The sequence below is a fragment of the Daucus carota genome, chromosome 1, assembly GCF_001625215.2.
Source record: "Daucus carota subsp. sativus chromosome 1, DH1 v3.0, whole genome shotgun sequence".
In the NCBI taxonomy this organism is placed as follows: domain Eukaryota; kingdom Viridiplantae; phylum Streptophyta; class Magnoliopsida; order Apiales; family Apiaceae; genus Daucus; species Daucus carota.
Genome location: NC_030381.2, coordinates 51157843 through 51171817, shown reverse-complemented (window position 1 = coordinate 51171817; position 13975 = coordinate 51157843). Strand labels below are relative to the sequence as shown.

General features: G+C 35.0%; 1 protein-coding gene and 1 pseudogene across 1 annotated transcript; both read right to left on the bottom strand.

Moving 5' to 3' along the window:
• Nucleotides 1-330: 330 nt before the first annotated feature.
• On the bottom strand, nt 331-1479 carry LOC108224316 (F-box/kelch-repeat protein At3g23880-like). The gene has a single exon (XM_017398871.1). The coding sequence runs from the start codon at nt 1477-1479 to the stop codon at nt 331-333; it is 1149 nt and encodes a 382-aa protein (XP_017254360.1).
• Nucleotides 1480-3148: 1669 nt separating this feature from the next.
• LOC135150589 (G-type lectin S-receptor-like serine/threonine-protein kinase At1g11330) lies at nt 3149-5647 on the bottom strand (annotated as a pseudogene).
• Nucleotides 5648-13975: the final 8328 nt, after the last annotated feature.

Sequence of the window (13975 nt, the reverse complement as noted above, 5' to 3'; positions counted from 1 at the left end):
ATAGGACCAGCTACATTCAAATCTATTGCATAGGGTATTTTTACATTTTTTTGATAATCCATAGAATTCATTTACACAATTCAAAAAAGTTTTTGCAGCATCCACAAAATGAATTATCAGATGACAGATCATCTGCAAACAAAAGGCTTGAACAATTAAACATTAGGCAAAGCAGCATCAAATTTATGAGTAGGAAGTTAGAATAAATTCAACCTTACAGGCTAAGGGGAGATATAAAATATCATTAATAGTTAAATAAGGCAAGAAAAGAGAAGAATAACATATAATCCAAAGCAGGTGCTTCACCTATATGCTTTAAAAGTATCATACTCAAATATTAAGGGGGCTTTTGAATTGCAGATGGGAATGAGAATCGGGTTTGGTAATGAGGTTACCAGGATTGTTACTTGTTTGGGAATGAGTTTCAGAATGCATGATCTTCTTCATTCCTTGGAGGAAAACCAAACTAGGCGTGTAAGTAAAAGGCCCTAATCCGAGACGTGTGTTCAGGAAACAATCCACGTCTTCCATAGTATAAATCTTACTCCACACACCAGCAGATCCCTCATGGTCCAACATATATATATTCAAAACTTTAGGACGAAACATACTTCCAGTATATCTGTAGTTCATTCCGACAAGACGATCCCTTAAATTAACAAGTTTCAGTTCCATCTGCCCCGCCAAGTCAAATTCAGGCAACAATCTGAACTCATTGTTCTCAGCCACAAACTTGAACACCACAGTTAATCTACGTTTAGAACTTTCTCCAGGTAATTGCAAATATTTCAAGTAACTCCAGTACGGGCAGTCCTTCACAACTACACTTGGACACGGAGATTTTACAAAAGACCTCGATTTAGTTCCAAATATACCTGTCGGAAGCACAACTTCAGTCCACGAATCAGAATTAGCCGAGTAGACAAAACCTTGTTTTGAATCAGGATCAACATAGCACACTACCACCATCTTATAATCGTCTCTCCTACGATCCCAGCCAAACCCGTACAGATGTCTACATTTACCATCAACGGATCTCCAATTACACGAGTCCCCAACTTGTTTACATATACTAGTATGCAGCTGTGCGGTGTCAAGTTCCTTGTATTGACGGATAGCAGGGTTCCACAACGTGAAACCCTCACCACGAACGAAAAAGATTAAACCATTGAGGGAACCAATCAAGAGACTGATGCCGAGGAAAGGGGCTGTGTCGATGAAAGTTTTTTTCATCGGAGAGACAATTTCTAGTTCCGGTTTGAAATAGCGTTTCACGAGATAAGTATCACAGAATTGATGATGACTAAGGTGGAGTTTAGCGAATTCGGGGTCTGAAATTTGAGAGAGCCAGGATTTACAGACACATCGGCATTGTATTACAGATTGGTGTGGCAGTCGTGGGAGTATCTCGTTGTGGATTATTTCTTGCGGCAGCTCTGTTGTGGCTTGTGTTCTTCTTTTGCGCAGCTGCTCCTCCATGATTTGCATGAGAATGAAGGATCCATTCACGTTATGGAGTATTTGTAAGCCTAGGGTTCCAAACCCTAAAAAAAATAGTTACAAAATACCCGGTCTATTACTCTCATAAAATATAATTAGATAAATTATTTTTAAAAAAAATTCTGAATAAATATTTATTATCTAAATTTTTATAAAAAAAATTCAAAATATAATTATGAAACTATGTTTTATATGCGTCTTAAAATACGTGTCGATATAAAAAAATATAAAGAAATGAGTGGGACAGAGGGAGTAACTCTTTCAATTATACGTGAAGACATATAAATTTATATTTTATTATATGTTTGAATATATAATTTTATTTCAAATGTTCAGAATAATAAGTGTAATTTAGTTAAAGTAGATTTTAAACAAATAATAGATGTGTTTGGATTAATATATTTGTAACTGATATATAAATTTTAATAGATAAGCTCATCACAGTATTAAGTTAGTTAGGAAACTTATAAATGAATAAAATTAAATAATTTTTTTATTAAAAATCTTATGAATTAAAGAAGAGGGTAAGTTAGCTTAAATATTGACCAACCGAACATTTTAATATTGCGATCTTAATATATAGTAGAGTAAGTGTTGTAAAAACGAGAATCAGAGCTAATCGAGGAAGATACTGATTAGCGGTTAATAAAAAAAAGATCAGGGATTAATACAATCATTAATCGAAATTAATTTAATATTATCTATAATATAAATTTTACAAATTTTAGTAATATTCCGATACCGATTGATTTTGACAGTAATCCATTTTTGGACCCATTAATTCGATCTTTGAGCGATTGATCGATGTTGGAATTTAAAACAATTTTTAAAATAATCATTTTTTACTTGAATTTTATCAAATCAGAGTGCAGTTTGTCAGATTACTAATTAATCAGCCAATTCCCAGAATACGGAGTATACCAAGACTCCAAGGTTGTGTTACTTCATGGAACAGAATTAATGAGAGAAGAATTGAATGAAATTTATATTATAAATTGTGAGTGATTAGTGAAATTGTTTATAATTTTCATTCCTTCGCTCATTCCATTCTAACTATTTTAACTAAAAATCTAACCCAAATGTTTTGAAAAGAATATTGATTCCATTTGTTCATCATCTTTTTCTATCATTTTCTTCATGAAAAATTTTAACTCACTCATATTTAATCATTATTGCCTCATATACTTTCGACAATCTCCATAAAACTTGTTTTTATATATAATTTCATTTCATTCTCCCATCATTTCATTCCATGAAGTGAACACAACCCAACAGTAACAACAGTACATAAGCTATTCCGGCCATCAAATCCACCGGAGTGCGGCAAATTTTAACCAATCTCACAGGTAAATTATAACCTATCATTAATTTATATCATCATAGCAATGAATTCGGTCGACCCTGACCCGCTGGAATTATTTTAAAGTATCCAAGTAATTTTACACACACATAAGCGTGATTGCCGATAGAACTTCGGCTCAATTTTGCGAAAGTGGCAGAAGTTCATCAGAACTAAAGTTTCAGTTCTGTATATTTAGCAAAACTAAAAGAGTAATGCTACGTACGCAAATTCTGTTCAAATAACGTGACAGACAGATGTTGATTTTAGCTGCAACTAGCGTTTTTCAAATTAAAAATGTATCAGACTTTTTGTACAGTTTGAAGATACAAAGTTATGTTACTCACATATTCCTATTTTGCTTCCTTGGCAGATATAGAAAGACCATTCACCGAAATTTTTTCACATAAATTAGTCTCTTGTATTTCATTCTCACGTACCCTGCTTCCGCTATAAAATGCAGGCCTCTTGGGAAGTGGCAAAAGTGCATTGTCATTTCCTAACATGGAGATAACATCAGCCATTGTAGGCCGATCAAGAGCATTTATCATCGACACACAAAAGACCGAGTTGAACACATCTCTCGAATTGTTGTTGAACACATGAATCACGTCCTGATGGATCAACAAGTTCAAATGTAGCATCTCTGTTCCACAGCTCCCAGGCCTTTTGTCAATATAATAAATTAAATTGTTAGTTTTCGAGTTTAATTTTACATTTTAGTTATAATCATAATATCTTTTACTTACAAATGCCACGAGGTTCCTTCAATGTGATTGTAGCTGTTGATTTTTCGACCACTTAGGATTTCAAGAATCAGAACTCCGAAACTAAAGACATCAGATTTCATGGAGAATAAGCCTTCCATCACGTACTCAGGAGCCATGTAATCACTGTGATGATCATAATGCAATTGATTAATGATATTTACAGATTTTTTAAAAAAAATAATATATTCAGTCAACTTACTATGTGCCAACAACTCTGCTTGGATTTGTTTCTGATGAATTTAGCCTGAAGATTCTAGCCAAGCCGAAATCTGAAATCTTAGGATTCATGTTCTGATCAAGCAATATATTAGCAGATTTTAGATCTCTGTGGATTATCTTCAATCTTGAGTACTTGTGAAGGTAAAGTAGTCCTTGAGCAATTCCGTCTATATGTGATGCTAAACCGTCGGTCCCAAGTTAACTGTCCAACTTTCATCTGAGTCAAACAAGAGTCTAAGATTTCTGGCACAAACTCCTTAAACTTATAATATACACTAAGAATGCAAGTCAGCGCGTAAAGATAATAACTTGCTAGATATTAGAAAAGAATCCAAACTTCAGTTAGGCATGTACTCGTAGATTAGCATCTTCTCCTGCCTATGAATGCAACAACCATGAAGCCTGACCAGATTCGTGTGTTGGAGTTTGGCTATGAGGATGAGTTCATTTTTCAACTCAATCAATCCCTGTGTCGACTTTTGATCCTTGACTAAGCCCCGGATTTAAATAGAACTTTTAAAGTAGCAATCAAGAGCTCACTTTTCTGCACACTTCTGCAGTATTAGTCCATTTTTAACCAATAATGCTTTTGATGTTTGTTGAGTAATTTAGTTTACCTTTTTGGGAAGTTACTGTATTAATGTAATAACTATGCAAATTGAGGCAGAGTATTCCTAAAACATTCATGCCTGCAAGAAGAATCTGCTGCAGAAAAGGGTTTGTGTTCCCATATTGGACAGTGTTTATTCAGAGCAAGTCCAATATTGCTAAAGCTAACATGGCTAATTGGCTATAGCCGTTGTTTGACACAAAAAAGTTGATTTGGGCTTAAATTGCAACTAGTGCTCCAATACATAGTTTTAAAATAGGACCAACTACATTCAAATCTATTGCATAGCGTATTTTTACATTTTTTAAAAGTCCATAGAATTCATTTACACCATTCAAATGAGTTTTTGCAGCATCTACAAAATGAATTATCAGATGACAGATCATCTGCAAACCAAAGGCTTGAAGAATTAAACATTAGGCAAAGCGGCATCAAATTTAAGAGCAGGAAAATAAAATGAATTCAACCTTACAGGCTAAGGGGAGAAATAAAATATAATTAATAGTTAACCAAGGTAAGAAAAGAGAGTAATAAGATATAATCCGAAGCAGGTGCTTCGCCTATATGCTTTAAAAGTATCATACTGAAATATTAGGGGGCCGTTTGAATCGGTAATGGGAATGGGGGAATCGGGTTTGGGAATTGAGGTTACCAGAGTTATTTGGGAATGAGTTTCACTGTTTCAGAATGCATGATCTTGTTCATTCCTTGGACAAAAACCAAACTAGGCGTGTAAGTAAAACGCCCCAATCCGATACGTGTGTTCAGGAAACCAAAATCCAGGTCTTCTGTAGTATATATCTTACTCCAGACACCAGCAGATCCCTCATGGTCCAACGAATATATATTCAAAACTTTAGGACGAAACTTATTTCCAGTATATCTGTAGTTCATTCCGACAAGACGATCCCTTAAATTAACAAGTTTCAATTCCATCTGCTCCGCGAAGTCAAATTCAGGCAACAATCTGAACTCATTGTTCTCAGCCACAAACTTGAACACCACAGTTAATCTACGTTTAGAACTTTCTCCAGGTAATTGCAAATATTTCGAGTAACTCCAGTACGGGCAGTCCTTCACAACTACACTTGGACACGGAGATTTTATATATATACCTGTCGGAAGCACAACTTTAGTCCACGAATCAGAATTAGCCGAGTACACAAAACCTTGTTTCGAATCAGGCTGAACAGAGCACACTGTCACCATCTTATAATCGTTTCTCCTACGATCCCAGCCAAACCCGTACCGATGTCTACATTTACCATTAATGCATCTCCAATTATAGGAGTCCGCAACTTGTTTACATATACCAGTATGCAGCTGTGGGGTGATACCGTTACTTGCACTTTTGGCATGTTAGACAGTTCCGAATATGAGTGTGCACTGCTTGTTTGAGGCCCTTCCAATGGAACAGATTTCTGATTTTCTTATAAGTGGCTTCCATCCCCGAGTGCCCCCCTTGAGCAGAGTTGTGCGTCCAGTCTAAAATCTTTTGTTTGACCACATTGTTATTGCCAATGACTAATTTCCTTTTTCTCCTCAATTGCTGGTCCTTCCAAGTGTACTTGGGGTGTGAAGCTGGATCATTTTGTAAGTCCTCAATTACTTTCTTTAAGTTCCCATCATCTTGCCAAGTCTGCACAATTTCTTCCCATAAGCCAGAATGTACAGTCGATACTATCATAGACTGCAGCTGTGAATTTGGGAGCCTTGACAAGGCATCAGCCACTTTGTTTTCAGCTCCACATTTGTACTCAATAGAGTAATCGAAACCAGCAAGTTTGGAAAGCCACTTTTGCTGAAATGGCGTGGCCAACTTCTGCTCCAGAATGAATTTCAAGCTCTGTTGATCTGTCCTGATTACAAATGGCTGTACCATCAAGTAATGCTGCCATTTCTTAACAGCCATCACAATGGCCATGAGTTCCCGTTCATATGCTGATAACTGCATAGTTCTCTCTGAAAATGCTTTGCTGGCAAATGCAATAGGGTGCCCAAATTGCATTAATACCGCACCCATGCCTTGGCCTGAGGCATCTGTTTCGATTAAGAATGGTTTGCTGAAATCTGGAAGAGCCAACACTGGAGGAGAAGTCATAATATGCTTCAGGTTCTCAAAGGCAATTGTGGCTTCCGCATTCCATTGAAACGCATCTTTTTTAAGCAGTTGGGTCATTGGTTTACAGATTTTTCCGTAGTCTTTAATAAATCTTCTGTAGTACCCCGTGAGGCCAAGAAAACCTCTGAGTTGCTTTAATGTGGTGGGCTGAGGCCACTGCAAGATTGATTGCACTTTGTCTTTCTCTGTTTCTACCCCTTTCTCAGAGATTATGTGACCCAGATAATGAATCTGCGTAGTCCCAAACGAGCACTTTTTTAGATTAGCATGGAGAGTGTGGACTTTCATGAGCTCCAGAACCTCCTGCAAGTGCTGTAAATGATCTTCCCAAGTGGGGCTGTAGACTAAAATATCGTCAAAAAATACCAGAATGCATTTCCTGAGATTCTCTTTTTAAGTGCAAGGTATCATTGGTATCAGAGCAGTCCATTCTCGGCCACCATGGTTTCATCACGCAAGAGCAGAAGTCACGATGGCGACGACGATGTTCACCGTTCAGAGACTATTCTTAAATCTCTTCTCGATGAACAGAGTACCAAGCTCGACTCCACATACCAGCAGCAGGGTAGCACTATTGCTGCAAATGCTAAAGCCATAGCAGATCTCAACGAGATGATAGTGGGTGTCTCTGTCCAGTTGAATCAGCTAATGACTGACCGGGATAATGAGTGCCAAGTTCCTTGTATTGACGGATAGCAGGGTTCCACAACGTGAAACCCTCACAACGAACGAAACAGATTAAACCATTAATGGAACCAATCAAGAGGCTGATGCCGAGGAAAGGGGCCGTGTCGATGGAAGTGTTTTTCATCGGAGAGACAATTTCTAGTTCCGGTTTGAAATAGCGTTTCACGAGATAAGTATCACAGAATTGATGATGACTAAGGTGGACTTTCACGAATTCGGGATCTGAAATTTGAGAGAGCCCGGATTTACAAACACATCGGCTTTGATGATGAGTAAGGTGGAGTTTAGCGAATTCGGGGTCTGAAATTTGAGAGAGCCATGATTTACAGACACATCGGCATCGTATTACGGATTCGTGTGGCAGTCGTGGAAGTATCTCGTTGTGGATTATTTCTTGCGGCAGCTCTGTTGTGGCTTGTGTTCTTCTTTTGCGCAGCTGCTCCTCCATGATTTGCATGTGAATAAAGGATCCATTCACTTTATGGAGTATTTGTAAGCCATAGGGTTCCAAACCCTAAAAAAATAGTTACAAGATACCCCCGTCACTACAGGGCTATTTACGACGGAAATTAAGCCTAATTAGTATTTCATAAAATATAATTTGATAAATTATTTTAAAAAAAATTCTAAATAAATATTTATTATCTAAACTTTTATAAAAAAAAGTCAAAATATAGTTATGAAACTATGTTTTACATGCGTTTTCAAATACGTGTCGATCAATAAAAAAATATAAAAAAAATGAGTGTTTTTCAATTATACGTGAAGACATATAAATTAATATTTTATTATATGTTTGAATATATAATTTTATTTCAAATGTTCAGAATAAAAAATGTAATTTAGTTAAAATAGATTTTAAACAAATAATAGATTTGTTTGGATTAAAATATTTGAAACTGATATATAAATTTTAATAGGTAAGCTCATCACAGTATTAAGTTAGTTAGGAGACTTATAAATGAATAAAATTAAATAAATTTTTTATTAAAAATATTATGAATTAAAGAAGACGGTAAGTTAGTTTAAATATTGACCAACCAAACATTTTAGTATTGCGATCTTAATATATACTAGTAGAGTAAGTGTTGTAAAAACGAGAATCAGAGCTAATCGGGGAAGATACTGATTAGCAGTTAATATAAAAAAATTCAAGCATTAATACAATCATTAATCGAAATTAATTTAATATTATCTATGATATAATTATTTTTAAATTTTACAAATTTTAGTAATATTCTGATTGATTGATGTTGGAATTTGGATCAATTTTTAAAACAATCATTTTTTAATCAAATTAATCAGAGTGCAATTTGTCCGATTACTAATTAGTCAGCCAATTCCCCAAATATGGAGGATACCAAGACTCCAATGTTGTGTTTGGTTGGGAAGAATGGAATGGAATAGAATGGAATGAAATGAGTAAAAATACTTGAAATTAAGATAAATAGGAAGGAAGTTTTGGAAATTATTTGAGGGAGTGCAAAATTGCTATGATAAGATTTGTAAAGAAATTGAGAATAGGAGAGAATGGAGCATTCATCTCAAATTGAAGATTTGATATCTAGCACATGAGGTAAAGAATGGAGAATGAAATTTTTAACAATTGTCCATAATATAGTTCATTTTTCATTCCATTCATTCGAGATTCATTCACCCCAACCAAACACTAACACAAGATTAACAACGGTACATAAGCTATTCCGGCCATCAAATCCACCGAAGTGCGGCAAATTTTAACCAATCTCACAGGTAAATTTTAACCTATCATTAAAATTTTATAGCATCATAGCAATGAATTCGGTCGACCCTAACCCGCTGGAATTATTTTAGTGTATCCAAGTAATTTTACACACACATAAGCGTGATTGCCGATAGAACTTCGGCTCAATTTTGCGAGAGTGGCAGAAGTTCATCAGAGCTAAAGTTTCAGTTCTGTATATTTAGCAAAACTAAAAGAGTAATGCTACGTTCGTGACAGACAACTGTTGATTTTAGCAGCAACTAGCGTTTTTCAAATTAATAATGTATCAGACTTTTTGTACAGTTTGAAGATACAAAGTTATGTTACTCACATATTCCTATTTTGCTTCCATGGCAGATATAGAAAGGCCATTCACCGAAATTTTTTCACATAAATTAGTCTCTTGTATTTCATTCTCACGTACCCTGCTTCCGCTATAAAATGCAGGCCTCTTGGGAAGTGGCAAAACTGCATTGTAGGCCGATCAAGAGCATTATCTTCGACGCACAAAAGACCGAGGTGAACACATCTCTCAAATTCTTGTTGAACACATGAATCACGTACTGATGGATCAACAAGTTCAAATGTAGCATCTCTGTTCCACAGCTCCCAGGCCTTTTGTTAATATAATAAATTAAATTGTTAGCTTTCGAGTTTAATTTTACATTTTAGTTATAATCATAATATCTTTTACTTACAAATGCCACGAGGTTGGATGGACCTTCAATGTGATTGTAGCTGTTAATTCTTCGACCACTTAGGATTTCAAGAATCAGAACTCTGAAACTGAAGACATCAGATTTCATGGAGAATATGCCTTCCATCACGTACTCAGGAGCCATGTAACCACTGTGATGATCATAATGCAATTGATTGATGATATTTGCAGATATTAAAAATTTGTGTGTTGGAGTTTGGCAATGAGGAGGAGTTCATTTTTCAACTCAGTCAACCCCTGTGTCGACTTTTGATCCTTGACTAAGCCCCGGATTTAAATAGAACTTTAAAGTAGCAATCAAGAGCTTTTAAAGTACTTCTGCAGTATTAGTCCATTTTTAACCAATAATGCTTTTGATGTTTGTTGAGTAATTTAGTTTACCTTTTTGGGAAGTTACTGTATGAATGCAATAACTATGCAAATTGGGGCAGAGTATTCCTAATACATTCATGCCTGCAAGAAGAATCTGCTGCAGAAAAGGGTTTGTGTTCCCATATTGGACAGTGTTTATTCAGAGCAAGTCCAATATTGCTAAAGCTAACATGGCTAATTGGCTATAGCCGTTGTTTGACACAAAAAAGTTGATTTGGGCTTAAATTGCAACTCGTGCTCCAATACATAGTTTTAAAATAGGACCAACTACATTCAAATCTATTGCATAGCGTATTTTTACATTTTTTAAAAGTCCATAGAATTCACTTACACCATTCAAATGAGTTTTTGCAGCATCTACAAAATAAATTATCAGATGACAGATCATCTGCAAACCAAAGGCTTGAAGAATTAAACATTAGGCAAAGCGGCATCAAATTTATAAGCAGGAAATTAAAATGAATTCAACCTAACAGGCTAAGGGAAGAAATAAAATATAATTAATAGTTAACCAAGGTAAGAAAAGAGAGGAATAAGATATAATCCGAAGCAGGTGCTTCGCCTATATGCTTTATAAGTATCATACTGAAATATTAGGGGGCCGTTTGAATCGGGAATGGGAATGGGGGAATCGGGTTTGGGAATTGAGGTTACCAGGGTTATTTGGGAATGTGTTTCACTGTTTCAGAATGCATGATCTTGTTCATTCCTTGGACAAAAACCAAACTAGGCGTGTAAGTAAAACGCCCTAATCCGATACGTGTGTTCAGGAAACCACAATCCAGGTCTTCTGTAGTATATATCTTACTCCAGACACCAGCAGATCCCTCATGGTCCAACGAATATATATTCAAAACTTTAGGACGAAACATACTTCCAGTATATCTGTAGTTCATTCCGACAAGACGATCCCTTAAATTAACAAGTTTCAGTTCCATCTGCCCCGCCAAGTCAAATTCAGGCAACAATCTGAACTCATTGTTCTCAGCCACAAACTTGAACACCACAGTTGATATACGTTTATAACTTTTTCCAGATAATTGCAAATATATCGAGTAACTCCAGTACGGGCAGTCCTTCACAACTACTTTTGGACACGGAGATTTTATACAAGACCTCGATTTTGTTTCAAATATACCTGTCGGAAGCTCAACTTCAGTCCATGAATCAGAATTAGCCGAGTACACAAAACCTTGTTTCAAATCAGGCTGAGCATAGCACACTATCACCATCTTATAATCGTTTCTCCTACGATCCCAGCCAAATCCGTACAGATGTCTACTTTTCCCAATATTGCATCTCCAGTTAAACGGGTCCACAAATTGTTTACATATACTAGTATGCAGCTCTGCGATGCCAAGTTCCTTGTATTGACGGATAGCAGGGTTCCACAACGTGAAACCCTCACGACGAACGAAACAGATTAAACCATTGACGGAACCAATCAAGAGGCTGGTGCCGAGGGAAGGGGCCGTGTCGATGCTAGTTTCTTTTGTGGGAGAGACAATTTCTAGTTCTGGTTTGAAATAGCATTTCACGAGATAAGTATCACGGCATTGATGATGACTAAGGTGGAATTTAACGAATTCGGGATCTGAAATTTGAGATCGTCCGGATTCACAAACACATCGGCATTGATGATGACTAAGGTGGAGTTTAGCGAATTCGGGGTCTGAAATTTGAGAGAGCCAGGATTTACAGACACATCGGCATCGTATTACGGATTGGTGTGGCAGTCGTGGAAGTATCTCGTTGTGGATTATTTCTTGTGGCAGCTCTGTTGCGGCTTGTGTTCTTCTTTTGCGCAGCAGCTCCTCCATAATTTGCATGAGAATTAAGAATTCATTCACGTTATGAAGTACGTTTTTTTGTTTATGTAAGCCTAGGGTTCCAAACCCTAAAAAAATTGTTACTGTACATAATAACTCTTTTTTTATTATACTTGCAATTTTGGAATGACTTATAAATTTATATTTTATTATATATGTTCGAATATATAATTTTATTTTAAATGTTAGATAATATATGTAATTAAATTAAAATAGATTTTAAGGAATTAATAAAGTTGTTTGGAATAATATATTTGTAATTGACATGTTAAATAAATTTTTAATGATTAAACTCATCATAATAATTAAGTTGGATAGGAGACTTATAAATAGGGAAAAATCTCAAATTGGTCACTAAAGTGAGCCTGTAGTATCAAAAATTATATCGAACTTAACGGGGTCTCATCCGTACCACTTTAGTAATGGATAATGACATGTCTGTTAGTTTGACTGTTTGACCAAACAGAAAGTTGATGTGGCGAATATTTGTTTGCCAGAGTGCCTGCCGAATGTCCCTATCTACGTCCATGTGGATTGTAACATTACAAATGATTAAATACCCCTATCCCCTTTTCTCTTCTCTTTCCCGGTGTGTATATATATGTATATATGTTGTTGCCAGTGATATAATGTTGCCAGTGAAGCCAGGCTAAATGGAGCCTCAGATTATGGGGCCGTTTGGCCAAACTTAAAAAAAGTGATTCCATAAAGTGAAAAGTAAATAAGTGAATAAAGTGTTTGGAAAAGAAGCAGAAGCTGTGAGAGAAAAGCTAGCATTCTCAGCTTCTTAAAAGTGCTTCTACTTCTTTACACAAACGGGTCAAGAAAAGCAGAAGCCAAAAGCAGAAATTGATTCCGCTTCCCAAACAGCATGTCTTTGAAAATAGGGCCTTTTGATCCTTACATTGCAAGCTCAAATACCCTCACTCAGGCCACCAAGCTGCATGTCAACGAACAAAAGCACAGTATTTATATTTACTGCTACCTGTTTTTAAATATATGACGTTTGACTTTTTGGTACACACTTTTAAGTGTTTTGACCGGATAGTTAAAAATATTATTTTTTAAATTTTTTTTTCTTAATAAAAATATATAATCAAAATTTTTATTCACAAAAAAATATCAATTAAAAATAATAATTTTTACTAGCCGGTCAACCCACCTAAAGGTACGTGCTCAAGTCAAAAGTGACATATAAAAAACAGAGGGAGTACTTATCAGTATTTATTAATCTTAATTATGATTCTCAAAAACTTGAATTTTTATGATATCACGTAATTATAATTATTTCTAAATTTGTTAATATAAGATTAACTAATTCATTTATATCGATAAAAAAACTAAATTATTTATAAAAGTACTTACAATTTTTAGAATTAATCATAAGATTATGTCATTTTAAATTATTTAGTTTAAATAAATTATTTATATATAGATAATCGAATATTTTAACCCCCCCTCCAGTTTGTTATATTTGGATAGTGCACAGAATTTAAAAATTTTGTATAAAATAGTAAGAAAGATAAGAAAATGGGTAACAAGATGGGATCTATTAATATTTTATTTATTTTTCTTTGATACTTTCAATTTCGATGAAAAAGAAAAGAAAATGGGTAAAAAGATTTTGAAAATGGGTCAATAAAAGCAGTAATTAATTAATAAATTTGAAAAGTGGATAAGTAAAAATAGAATAAAAGTTTTATAAAAAATAATAGAAATTTATGTTTTTTCTGTTTTTCAAATTAGCATTGGTTGGCTAGCTCGGATGTATTTGATGCGTGCCTCCACTTGCCTGAGATCTCTAGCAACATCTCTCTCGTGGGCCTGACTCTTAAATATCATCTTCTCATATTAAGTTTACTAGCCTTTAACCCGTGCAAAGCACGGGCGAGTATAGAATTTGTAATTTATTAATTATAATTTAAATTTTAATATCGTCTTATTAGTATTTTAGTATTAATGAATTAGATTTTAACCATATTATATTTACCAACTGATTACATTTTTTGGACGACTACGAATTATACCAATATCAGTTTATTATAATATAGTATATAAATAATAT